The sequence below is a fragment of the Euleptes europaea genome, chromosome 3, assembly GCF_029931775.1.
Source record: "Euleptes europaea isolate rEulEur1 chromosome 3, rEulEur1.hap1, whole genome shotgun sequence".
Lineage (NCBI taxonomy): Eukaryota > Metazoa > Chordata > Lepidosauria > Squamata > Sphaerodactylidae > Euleptes > Euleptes europaea.
The window spans coordinates 22,296,570-22,309,886 of NC_079314.1; the positions used below are offsets into that span (position 1 = coordinate 22,296,570).

At 48.4% G+C, this 13,317-nt stretch overlaps 1 protein-coding gene across 8 annotated transcripts in view; it reads right to left on the reverse strand.

Moving 5' to 3' along the window:
* Window positions 1-13,317, reverse strand: part of PTPRU (protein tyrosine phosphatase receptor type U) — a 444,404-nt gene that overhangs the window by 210,227 nt on the left and 220,860 nt on the right. For all 8 annotated transcript variants that reach the window (XM_056846270.1, XM_056846269.1, XM_056846268.1 and 5 more), the window contains exons 5-7: window positions 10,645-10,760; window positions 6,716-6,890; window positions 4,637-4,930 (exon numbers count right to left, since the gene is read on the reverse strand). In XM_056846270.1, coding sequence (XP_056702248.1) covers window positions 4,637-4,930; window positions 6,716-6,890; window positions 10,645-10,760 — 585 coding nt within the window. The remainder of the gene's footprint in view (window positions 1-4,636; window positions 4,931-6,715; window positions 6,891-10,644; window positions 10,761-13,317) is intronic.

Consider the following 13,317-nt stretch of genomic DNA (forward strand, 5'->3'; position numbering starts at 1 on the left):
TTGGTGAATATAATCTTATGTTTAAAAGCAGAGCCCTTGTGCTGATTTTTTGGTATAACCTCCAGGTACTAGCTGGAGAACTCCTGCTATTACAACTGATCTCCAGCCGATAAGAGATCAGTTCCCCTGGAGAAAATGGCCGCTTTGGCAATTGGACACTATGGCCTTGAAGTCCCTCCCCTCCCCAAACCCCGCCCTCCTCAGGCTCTGCCCCAAAAACCTCCCGCCGGTGGCGAAGAGGGACCTGGCAACCCTAACGTTAGGGCTGCACTCTTTTCTTCCCGTTTGTTGATGTTATACTCATCCTGAAACGCTGGACACCGCATACAAGGTGTGAGCCGTGAGCCGTGTTTGAAGGCACATGGACGAACTATTTCAACATAAAGCCACACAGAATAAACGACGCAATTGGTTAGATTTTGCTCATTTTATGTACTAACATCAACTGTTAGGTGTTGGTAATATTTGTAGCAATGTTTGTGTTTTTTAGGAAGCCTGTATTTTAGGCCCTGTGTTTCTAAAATACCATTCTGTACAATACATAATAAAATAGATGTATTGGTTGCTGTTTTAGATAGTGTTTAACTCAACCCCTTTGGTTTCCCATATACGTTAGAGTTGCCAAGTTGGGAAATTCCTGGAGATTTGGGGGTGGGGCTAGGGAGGGCGGAGTTTGGGGAGGGGGCTCAGCAGGGTATGACGCCATACCGTCCACCTTCCAAAGCAGCCATTTCCCCTAGGGGACCTGATCTCTGTCGTCTGGAGATCAGTTGTAAACCTGGGAGATCTTCGGGCCCCATCTGGCGGCTGGCAGCCCTCATATACAATGTTTGCTGTAGACGTCAAAACAGGCAAAGCAGACAACATCTTAGCTTCATGCTCAAGAGAGCATCATGGGCACCAAATGAGATGTTGGACGTCCCTTGTGTGGAGATCCCTGATTTCCCTTTTTCTTTTTTAGCAGGAGGTACACATGGCCTGTATTCGTGCTGGTAGCATGAAGAAGAAGAGTTGGTTTTTATACCTCGATTTTCTCTACCTCTGAGGGACCTCAAACTGGCTCAGTAAAAGAGCTGGCTCTCTTCCACTTAAGGAAGACTCAAACTGGCTTACAATCACCTTCCCTTCCCCACAACAGACCCCCTGTGAGGTAGGTGGGGCTGAGAGAGCTCAGAGAGAACTGTGACTAGCCCAAGGTCACCCAGCTGGCTTCATGCGGAGGAGTGGGGAAACCAACCCGGTTCACCAGATTAGCAACCACCGCTCCAAACCACCGCTCTTCTTAACCACTACACCACATTGGCTCCTAAAACAAACACTGTGAAAGCAGCTTCTGCCAAAACAACATTATTTTAATCTGCATAGCGAATTGGAACTTCAGCGACCAACCAGATGTTCTGCTGGGCCAGAGTCCCACCTTGGCCATCCACCTTCTAAAAACACTCAATGGGCATTATGTTGGGGACCCCCTGAGCTATATGAACTTAGGCTTTTTATGCATGGCTGTTTCCCTCGCAGCCACCCCTCCGACGACCTCAGGTCTTCGTTTGGATTATGCATGCCGTTTCCGACCGTCAGAGGTCGCCTTGCTCTCCCCCTGCGTTTCCCCACATTTTGTTCCCGTTTTCAAATTCAAGATAAAACAGGTTCCTGAAAACACAGGCAAATTGCGGGGAAATGCAGGGGGAGGGTGAAGCGACCTCTGATGGTCGAAAATGGCATGCATCATCCAAACAAAGACCCAAAGTCGTTGGGGGAGTTGCCACGGGGGAAACAACCATGCATAAGAGACCTAAGGCTCTGATTTGGGGTAAGGCCACTCCGAAGGTTCCCTCTCCCCCTTGACCTTTGGTCTGACTTTTCCAAAGAACCTTTCCAAGGAGAGCAGCCCCAGCTGCTTTGGCTGTCTACTGACACAGTCTGGATGAAGCCTTGGAGAGTCATCTCCATAAGCTTCTTATTTCTCAAGTTAAACTGCATCGAGTATTGCCTAGAGGCCTGAGGCTTTCAAATGACCCCTCGTTGGTGCAAATCAGAGAAGCCGTTATCAACTCTTACTATGGAAACAGGCTTGCAAACGGATGATACCAAGGGCAGCTGTTCGCGCTCGCTGCCACTGAGCTAGATCAATGCGCAAAACTGCTCTTTGTTTCGAGCTCTTTGCTTCCCAGAGGTCTCCGCCACAGGCACCTTAAATAAAGCCGCGGTCCTGCTTTTCCTTTCAAGCTGCCTCTCTCGCCCGCAGCTTCTAACATTGCTGTTTACACGACTTCGGTGCTTGGGAGGGTGGGGGGGAGTGCAGAGAGCAGCAAGGCAAAAACAGTCAAAGAAGAAGTCAAACGTGGGGATTTTTTTCACATCCACTATTACCACCATACATACGTACGTGCCATGCCATCAAGTCGCAACCGACTGACGGTGACCTCAGCCAGGGGCTAGCAAGGCAAGTGAGAAGTAGAGATGGTTGGCCATTGGCTTCCTCTGCAGTGTCTTCCTTGGTGGTCTCCCACCGAAGTGCCGATCCTGCTTAGCTTCTGAGCTCTGATGAGATCAGGCTATACCATGGACTTACGGTGACCCCAGCAAGGGGCTTTCAAGGCATGTGAGAAGCAGAGGCAGTTTTGCCAGTTCCTCCCTCTGACCAGCCATCCTTGATGGTTACCCATCCATTACCAATCCTGCTTAGCTTCTGAGCTCCGATGAGATCGGGCTATACCATAGACTTATGGCAACCCCAGCAAGGGGCTTTCAAGACAAGGGAGAGGCAGAGGTGGCTTGCCATTGCCTTCTTCTGCAGAACTTTCCATGGAGGACTCCCATCCAAGTACCTACCCTGCTTAGCTTCTAAGATCTGATGAGATCAGGCTATACCATGTTGTTTTCCCTTTTTTAAATTATTACTATTATAGCTGTACGATGTGTGTGTGTGTGTGTTAAGTGCCGTCAAGTCGCTTCCGACTCATGGCGACCCTATGAATTAAAGTCCTCCAAAATGTCCTATATTTGACAGCCTTGCTCAGGTGTTGCAAATTGAAGGCTGTGGCTTCCTTTATTGAGTCAATCCATCTCCTGTTGGGTCTTCCTCTTTTCCTGCTGCCTTCAACTTTTCCTAGCATGACTGTCTTTTCCAGTGACTCTTGTCGTCTCATGACGTGACCAAAATGCGATAGCCTCAGTTTAGTCATTTTAGCTTCTAGGGTCAGTTCAGGCTTGACTTGATCTATAACCCACTGATTTGTTGTTGTTGTTGTTTTGGGCAGTCCACAGTATCCGTACCACTCTCCTCCAACACCACATTTCAAAGGAATCTATTTTCTTCCTATCAGCTTTCTTCACTGTCCAGCTTTCACACCCATACATAGTAATAGGGAATATGGCGGCATGAATTAATCTAGTCTTGGTGGCCAGTGACACATTCTTACACTTCAAAAACTTTTCTAGCTTCTTCATGGCTGCCCTTCCCAGTCTCAATCTCCTTCTGATTTCTTGGCTGCAGTCTCCCTTTTGGTTGATGGTGGAGCCAAGGAATAGAAAGTCTTGAACAATTTCAATTTCCTCATTGTCAACCTTAAAGTTGTGTGCAATGAATACAGATTAAAAACACTAAAATGGGTTCTTACAGTCAACACACATATAATAAAATATATAGTAAATGAAAAAGCAGGGGGGAAACCCATTTATACTACCATAGCAGTTTTGAACTTACTTTCAGGGAAAAATTACATTTCACTGTCCTTCCTCGTCGTCTCCTTTAAAGGCAAACTAAAAAAGCTCAAATGCTCATACCACATAAGGTGTTTTTTGGACATAACTATGGCCATTGACCTGGATGGCCCTCTATGGCCCTGACCTGGATGGCCCAGGCTAGCCTGATCTCGTCAGATCTCAGAAGCTAAGCAGGGTTGGCCCTGGTTAGTATTTGGATGGGAGACAACCAAGGAAGTTCAGGGTTGCTGTGCAGAGAAAGGCACTGGCAAACCACCTCTGTTAGTCTCTTGCCATGAAAACCCCAAAAGCGGTTGCCATAAGTAGGCTGCGACTTGACAGCACTTTACACACACACATGGCCATTTATGCTTGGTAATTAGCAGCGTGTTCCAGGCTGAAGTGCCCCACATATTTTTTGATTTCTTCACGCATTTCTTAAGAGCCCCTTTAATGCGATCTTTTGTATTTGCTCCGCCTCCGCCTCGAAGCATTTACTGAAGGAACCATAAAAATCACAGCACACTTAGCTATGCAAATGACCATTGCTAATGGCTATGCAAACGAAGGAACTAAGGAGCCAGCAAGTGGGGGAGGTGGAATTTGTTTGACTTTCTCCTCTTGCTTCAGGACTACAAACAGTCATTTTAAAGGGCAGATTTTAAAAAGCAGCTTTGAGCGAGCATCAAAATTGGCCCAGCATAAATGGCCTATGTGTAAGGCTGAAACAAAAGTTTTAGATGTTGTAATTAATTCCATACCTAAAAGCAGTTTTCCCTTCTGCTACCAACCTAATCCCTGGGGGGAAAGAATGAATGCTGCCTGGCAAACCATCCTTGCTCAGAGTTGGCCCCACACCACTGGTTTTCCTGATCGAAGGAAGATCACTTTTTTAAAAAGAGCGATGCAAGCAACGAGAGCTCCTCCTTACCTGCACACTTGGTCCTGCTGATGAGCGGGGGCCCAGGTCTGCCAGTCCCCCCGTCCCCAGGCCGGGTGAGCAGGACGCTGATCTCGTACTCCGTGTCGGGGTCCAGGTGCCACAGCTTGTAGGTCTGCATGTTCACGGCGTGCACTTCTGACCAGGGGCCAGAGGTCATGCGATACTCAATTTCCTTCCTCACGATGGGGCCGTCCCCGATGATGGAGTTGGTGTTGAGCTGGATGATCAGGTAGGTGGAGCCTGCTCGTAGCAGCTGTGGGGGTGCAATGGGGGTGGGAGGCTCTGTCAAGAAAGAGAGACCACATGGTTAGCGGACTGCGCCTTGCTCTCTCTCTAGACGGTGCGTGTGTGAAGTGCCGTCAGGTCGCCGCTGACTTATGGCAACCCCTTTTTGGGGTTTTCATGGCAAGAGACTAACAGAGGTGGTTTGCCAGTGCCTTCCTCTGCACAGAAACCCTGGTATTCCTTGGTGGTCTCCCATCCAAATAATAACCAGGGCTGACCCTGTTTAGCTATTGAGATCTGACGAGATCAGGCTAGCCTGGGCCATCCAGGTCAGGTCTCTCTCTAGACTAGGGCTCCCCAATATGGCATCCATGGGCGCCCATGGTCACCATGGCACCTGTTGGTGCTGCGTGTTTTCAGAAAGAAGGAGAGGCTTCTGATTGGCTATGCAGATTTCGTAAAAGTTGCATCCACAGCAGCTGCTACCACAGCCAAATGATCTTCGCTATGTTACCGAAGGTCAGCTGTGTGCATGCAGGAAAAGATTTCAAACAACATATGCATTTTAAAAGGCACCCCATTAAACAGAGCTGCTGCCTGAAATGTTGTAGAGTTAAGAACATAAGAAAAGCCATGCTGGATCAGACCAAGGCCCATCAAGTCCAGCAGCCTGTTCACACAGTGGCCAACCAGTTGCCTCCAGGAAGCCCACAAACAAGACGACTGCAGCAGCACCATCCTGCCTGTGATCCACAGCACCTAATAGAATAGGCATGCTCCTGATCCTGGAGATAATAGGTATGCATCACAACTAGTATCCATTTTGACTAGTAGCCATGAATACCCCTCTCCTACATGAACCTGTCCACTCCCCTCTTAGAGCCTTCCAAGGTGGCAGTCATCACCACATCCTGCAGCAGGGAGTTCCACAATTTAACTATTTGTTGTGAAGAAATACTTCCTTTTATCAGTTTTTAATCTCTCGCCCCCACAGAAGCTTCGGAAAAAATCCCCATAGGCTAAAACGGACCTGAATTTTTTCAGAAAACCCCCAAAAAATCAGGTCCAATAAACCCGAAATTTACCATATTTTTAAATTTTATTTTTGCACAGCCCTAGTCGCAACCAACTGACAGTGACCCCGGAAGGGGCTTTCAAGGCAAGGGAGAAGCCGAGGTGGTTTGCCATCGCCTTCCTCTGCAGAGTCTCCCTTGGTGGTCTTCCCACCCTCGTACCAACCCTGTTCGCTTCCGAGATTTGACGTGACTGGGCTACGCCATACCATTCCACACCCTACCCTCTCACGCACTCATTCCTTATCAAAACAAGAGAGACCAATCAGGATCCTTCCCTGGGCCCAAACCTTTCAGTCTTATCGCAGCGCCGGCATTACGGAAAGGCGCCACTGTGTTTCGTCATAAACAATTAATGCTCGAGTGACACCTGTCATAACAAATGAACAAAGGGCCAGGTGGGGAGCGTTACCCTTGCTGTTCTCCCTCCCCCCTAATTGAGTGTGTTCATTGACCTGCAAAATCTACTCCTACCTAAAAATTAGCAAATGTTCCGGCACTCCGGGAAAAGAAAGACACTAAACCCCGTGCCTGTCGGTTCCCAGATTCAAAACACCTTTCTCCGTGCTTTAGTTCTCTAACACAGTGCAGGACTTGGCTTGCCCGCTGTGTGTGATGTTGTAGTTCCACGATCGGAACGATTAACCACATGTAGCTCGACTCTTGCAAAACCACCGTGCTATTTAGGGGGAAAAAACAGCTTGCTACCCAGTTCCTTCAGCCGTACCTCTCCCTCCCCCAGAATGACAGCCCAGACGTCAACTTGTACCTTTCACAATCAGCTCGGCAAAGTTGGAGACGCCGGCGCCCCTGCCGGATTGGGTAACGCAGCGGTAAAAATCCTGCTCCTCTTTGGACACTTTGTCCAACTGAAAGGTCGCCAAGAATCTCCGGTGGCTGATGTGTTTCACGGAGGACGCCGGCACGATCGCTCCGTTCTGCCTCTGCCGTTTGAAAAGCAAAAGGATAGGGGGAAAAACTGTTGAGAGGTGGCTAGCGTCCCCTTGTCCTGTCTTCGCCCCTTGCCCCCTCGTGCCTTGGCACTTTGGGAACCAGTGTAGGACCAAATTTGGCATGACAGATCTGTCATCAGAACATAAGAAAGGCCATGCTGGATCAGACCAAGGCCCATCAAGTCCAGCAGTCTGTTCACAAAGTGGCCAACCAGGTGCCTCTAGGAAGCCTGCCCTAGAGAAGGATTATGATGAGGTGGGTGCAGATTCTGTTGAAGGAGAAGGTGAAGAGGAAGGAGAGGAATACTAAACTAAAATGTCACAACGGTGTTGCTCTTACAAGGAATTTCAAGCTATTTAACATTATTCAAGTTCTGGTCTGATCGGTTAATTTATGTACCAGTGTAAATTCCGATACATTTGTCCGCCCTACAATAACTGATCTGAGCTTTAAAACATGAACATTTGTATTACAGACCCAAACCATCCAATCATGTTATGAGGTTGTGAATAAAAGGCATTCCCTGTCCTAGAAAAAAAAAAACATAAGAAAGGCCATGCTGGATCAGGCCAAGGCCCATCACGTCCAGCAGTCTGTTCACACAGCGGCCAACCAGGTGCCTCTAGGAAGCCCCCAAACAAGACGACTGCAGCAGCATTATCTTGCCTGTGTTCCAATGCACCTAATACATTAAGAGTGCTCCTCTGATCCTGGAGAGAATAGGTATTCATCATGACTAGTATTCATTTTTACTAGTCACCATGGATACCCCTCTCCTCCATGAACAGGTCCACTCCCCTCCTAAAGCCTTCCAAGTTGGCAGCCATCACCACATCCTGGGGCAGGGAGTTCCACAATTTAACTTTGCGTTGTGTGAAGAAATACTCCCTTTTATCTGTTTTGAATCTCTCACCCTCCACCTTCAGCAGATGACCCCGCGTTCTGGTATTATGAGAGAGGGTGAAAAGCTTCTCCCTCTCCACTCTCTGCATACCATGCAGAATTTTATAGACCTGCCGTTCCTGCTTCTGCCTCAGTTGCATATAAAACAAGCTCAGGAGCACCACTTTAGCAGTGGTGGAAAGTGTCGTCAAGTCGCAGTTGACTTATGACGACCACATAGGTGGTCTTTCAAGGCAAGAGATGAACAGAGGTGGTTTGCCATCGTCTGCCTCTGCATAGTAACCCTGGACTTTCTTGGTGGGCTCCCATCCAAGTACTAACCAGGGCCAACCCTGCTTAGCTTCTGAGATCCAGCTCGACTGGGCCGTCCACATCAGGGGGCTCTAACAGTAAAGAGAGGGAAAAGGCTCAGACTCCTCAACAGCACCACCAATAGCAAATCACCAGGACCAGCTCTAGGTTTTGGGGCGTCAGGGCAATATTATCACAGATGTACTACAGGACATCAGGAAGCGCAGACATGCAACCATCATGTCTTCAGGTAGATGGTGCTCCAAAGCTGTCTGTGGGGTAAGCACATTGGGGTGACCAATAGAAAGTCTATAAAAAGTTTGTTGCAACCTCGTCCCCTTCTCGAAAATTGTGCAGATCCATGCCTTCATACAGAACTTCAGACAATCACTCTCTTTAGGCGGAGTGGCAATAGAAGAAGCCAAATCCTCTCAAGCCAGTTTGCGATGGGGGAGGGAAAGCTGGGAGGATCTAGCTCTAATGATGACGAAGCTGGCAATTCCTGCCTAATGATCCCCTGCACCTTGCCATGTTCGTGGTCATGTTAGCTCAATGGTCCGCAACGTGATGCCCGCCACCAACTTCTCTGGAGTCCACCAAGTGTTTTTAGAAAGTGGGCAGGGCCAGGTAGAACTTTTGCCCAGCAAGGCTTCTGACTGGCCATTGGAGATTTGATTGACTGCTCAGATTTTTTAAAAATGTTGCTTTAGCAGCAGCTGCCACCACAACACAACCATCTTCACTGAGACAGCAAGATAGACTTCCTCTGAATGTGGAGGATCCACTTAAGTATTCTGCTTTAATAGTTTGTGATAACCTCTTTCCCCTTCTGTAAATGTATTGGAATGGATTAAGACAGCAGGGGGAGAACGTCTGCCTGGATACAAGCTAAGCTCTGTGTGTGCTAAGTTAGTAGGGTAAATGTCATGGAGAAGTTAGAGTGAACAATAATAATACTGGAAAACTGGATGGAACCACTGAAGCTCTTAGGCTCCAGACAATGTTAAACAACCAGATAAGCACGGAATAACAACCCGTCAGAGCACGGTTTTGGATAAATGTCTTCTCCCCGGTAGAATCGGGGCTCAGTGTTTGACTTGTTAGAGTAACTGAGCCGCAGCTGAGAATAAACTGTTTTCTTGATAACGGTTTTGGGTCTCTTTTCCTCCCCCTCGAACCCGGGTTTTCTGCTACATCACTCTGTGACCAAAGGTAAGCTGCGGCAGACATTTTGTGGCTGGCTCCACCTCCTGTGGCAGCCATTTTGTGGGGGTGACCACCATGCTGAATTGCAAAAGTACCCACAGGCTCAAAAAGGTTGAGGACCACTATATTATCTAAAGGGGGAATCTTTTTAAAAAGAAATTAAAGGTAAAGGTAAAGGTCCCCTGTGCAAGCACCGGGTCATTCCTGACCCATGGGGTGACGTCACATCCTGACGTTTCCAAGGCAGACTTTGTTTGCAGGGTGATTGGCCAGTGCCTTCCCCAGTCATAAAAAGAAATTAAAAAGCAGCAATTGTCTTATTCTAAAACTAAGCTCCCATCATGTCATGCCGCTCTCCCATAAAGGCCGTTTTTTTATGGGTACTTACCTTTAAAGTGGAAATATAGCTCCTGATACAGCAAACAGCTGGCATTGCCAAGCCAAAAGGGCAGATATATTACACATATTTTGGAATCACCCCATAATTGACCCCTCTTGGGAACACTGCTGGGTAATTCAGAGTACGATAGGTTACAAAACGCCAGTGATGCCTAAAGTAGTCGTGCTACACTTCTAAAACAATTGTCTCGGGGTTAACGGTATAGAATTGGTTACGGCTCTCATAACAGCAGAACAGACGTTCACCGTTGCCAAGTGGAGAGCTGTCAATCCACCTCTGTCGATGGATTAGTAAAGGAGATTCAGTATGTAGTCTTGTTAGTGACATGGGCTGATTCAAAGAGGGAAGGAGCCTGGGTTTTTTTAATTAAAAACACACACACACACACACACATCTTTGGTAGGGCACAGTTGTGTTCCAAATGGGACGGTGAACCTCCTGGCCCCACCCTAGCTAAAGCTCAGGGGGCTAATGTTTGGAGCCCTGCCCCTTTTGGGGAAGGCTGACCAGTTACCCCTTCCCTTCTTTTATCATGTTTCTTCCTCCAAAAGGCAAGCCTTTGCCGTTTGAGTGGCAGCTGAAATTACACAAGTTAATTAATGTTAAAAGACAGGGGGTTGAATCGGCGTTCTTAGAGTGGCGGTATGTCCACTGGTCCCTACTGCCCCTTCAAGGAAACAATGAGGGGGCTGAGGGGCATGAGTAGGATGAGGGGGCAGGAACCGTATTGCAAGAGCTCAAATGACAGAAACCTGGCGGTACATCCACTGGTCCCTACTGCCCCTTAGACCTACAAGGAAACAATGAGGGGGCTGAGGGGCATAAAGGGGCATGAGGAAACGATGAGGGGGGGCTGAGGGGGCTTGAGCCGTATCGCAAGAACCCAAATGACAGAAACCGGGCCGGTGGGCCCTGAGGAACAGCCAGAGTAACCTTTGACTCACCTGCATGAGGAACCTCTCCGCTTCGGAGGCCTTCCCAGCAGCCACACACTGAAAGGTGGCATTCTGACCCGCGTTCACTTCCACGTCACCCAGGCGGGAAAAATGAGGTGCTTTGGCTGCCGGAATAGGGAGGGAAGGGAGAATAAACCCTTAGTCGTCTCTGAGCCAGTACTTCTTTGCTCCTGCTCTGCTAACCATACCCAAACAGGATGTCTCTTGATGGTTCATTCATCGTCTATCTAGTACTCGTTTACCCCACCATACCTCCAAAGAGCTGAGGGCAGCATATATGGCTCTCCCTTTCCCGTACAGGTTATATGCTCACATGCTCCATTCAGACAATTTAATGAATGTGCAAGGAATGGGGTCCATCAAGCATAGGGTTGCCATCCTCCGGGTACTGGCTGGAAATCTTTTGCTATTACAACTGATCTCCAGCCAACAGAGATCAGTTCCCCTGGAGAAAATGGCTGCTTTGGCCATTGGACTGTATGGCATTGAAGCCCCTCCCCTCCTCAACCCCCCCCCCAAAAAAAACCTCCTGGTGGTGGCGAAGAGGGACCTGGCAACCCTAATCAAGAGTGATCCCCACACCTCCTTCCATGTTGGGTTGCCAGGCCACAGCTGTTAACCCCCAGGAGAAAGAAGAAGAGGAAGACTTTCTCTACCACTCAGGGAAGAATCAAACTGGCTTACAACCACCTTCCCTTCCTCTCCCCACAACAGACACCCTTTGAGGTAGGTGGGGCTGAGAGAGCTGTGACTAGCCCAAGGTCACCCAGCTGGCTTCATGTGTAGGAGTGGGGAAACAAATCCAGTTCACCAGATTGTAGTAGCAGTATAATTTATTGCGGCCCATGACCAGTATTACAAAGTTAAAACATCAGTAAAACAACAACAGTTCAGTTCACCAGATTAGCTTCTACCACTCATGTGGAGGAGTCGGGAATCAAACCCGGTTCTCCAGATCAGAGTCCACCGCTCCTCACCGCCGTTCTTAACTATTATACCACGCTGGCTCTCAAGGTGGGATTGAGAGGTGGGACCTGGTGCGCCAGCACTGAACCAGCATGTTTGCATCACTTCTAATTAGAACCAGAGTTTTTGCAAAATGCTAGAGTGTCCCCTATATCACTTCGGCAAGTGACGTAAGCACACCAGCTTGAAACAGGGACATATTCCTCCCTCCGTTTCCTCTTTCCGGTGCCCAAGGCGCCAGCAGGCACCAAAAGGGATTGGCCAGAAGCCTCTGGCTATAACATCCCTAACTCCATGGGTTGACTGTTCAATGAACTATTGCCTAAACAGAGTTGACTTTGCATCTTTGGAAGAGTCAGCAACGGTCGCCAATAAAATCTGACTTTCTTGAATATTACCAAGTATCAAAGGGTCAATGACTCAATTTCACATCCTCTCGGTTTGGTCTCCAAGCATCCATATACTAATCATTCTCCTGTCTATAATTAAGACACTATTCCCCATTATAAATCACTGGGGCTGCTCGCTAATTAAAGGTGGTTTATTTTAGTTGATCAATCGCCTGGCTTTTTTTTTTTTTAATGGGTGAAACTGAAATAAATCTGCTTGCTACCAAAACTGTTTGGAGACAGTGAAGGACGTTGGGACGTTAACTTACAAATTAACAAAAGCTGGCACTCTCCAAGACAAGGACAGATCGCCTTTAATATTGTTGGGCAAGCCTGTGGGCAGAGACCCATGCATTTTTGTTTACGGGCACCGCTTCAGATAGTTGAGGTACTTTTATAAATAATAAATGGGGACGGGGAAAACAATGCATTTTTCATCCCTTATTAAAGCAACTCGACAAAGCCAAAATGGCTACAAGATTCAACAACTAGGGGAGCGACAGCTGGGGAATGATAGGGTTGTCAGGTGCCCCCTGGTCATCAGAAGGGGATGGGGGATAGGGTTGCCAGGTCCAGGTCGAAAAACTCCTGGAGATTTGGGAATGGGGCCTGGGGAGGGCAGGGACCTCCGTGGGACACAATGCCATGGAGTCCACCCTAAAGAGCATCCATTTTCTCCATGGAAACTGATCTCTGTAGTCTGGAGATGAGGTGTAATTCCAGGGGTCCCCAGGTCCCACCTGGAGGCTGGCATCCCTAGGGAAAGGCCCTCTGTCATCCTACACATGTCGCCATGGATCCTGACTACAGTTTACACACACACACACACAAAGGAAGGGAGATTTTATGCAATCTCCCTCCCATGGCAGCCCAACTTCCATCTCAACCCCAAAATGTTACTCCTGGGGACAGGGGACTCCCAGGAGTAGGTCGGGGGAGAAGGAAGCAAAGGTTACCCACAGGAAGGCTGATCTGGTGAATGTGAGCCTCCACGGAGACTGTGGAAATTCTAGGAGGGATCCAAGTAGGGTTGCCAACCTCCAGGTAGTAGCTGGAGATCTCCTGCTATTACAACTGATCTCCAGCCAACAGAGATCAGTTCCCCTGGAGAAAACGGCCACTGGCCATTGGACTCTATGTCATTGAAGTCCCTCCCCTCCCCAAACCCCGCCCTCCTCAGGCTCCGCCTCAGAAACCTCCAGGTATTTCCCAACCCGGAGCTAGCAACCCTAGATCCAAGCCACTGCATGCAGAGGTTATTCTGTTGCCAATAAGCCCATAAGAACATAAGAAAGGCTATGCTGGA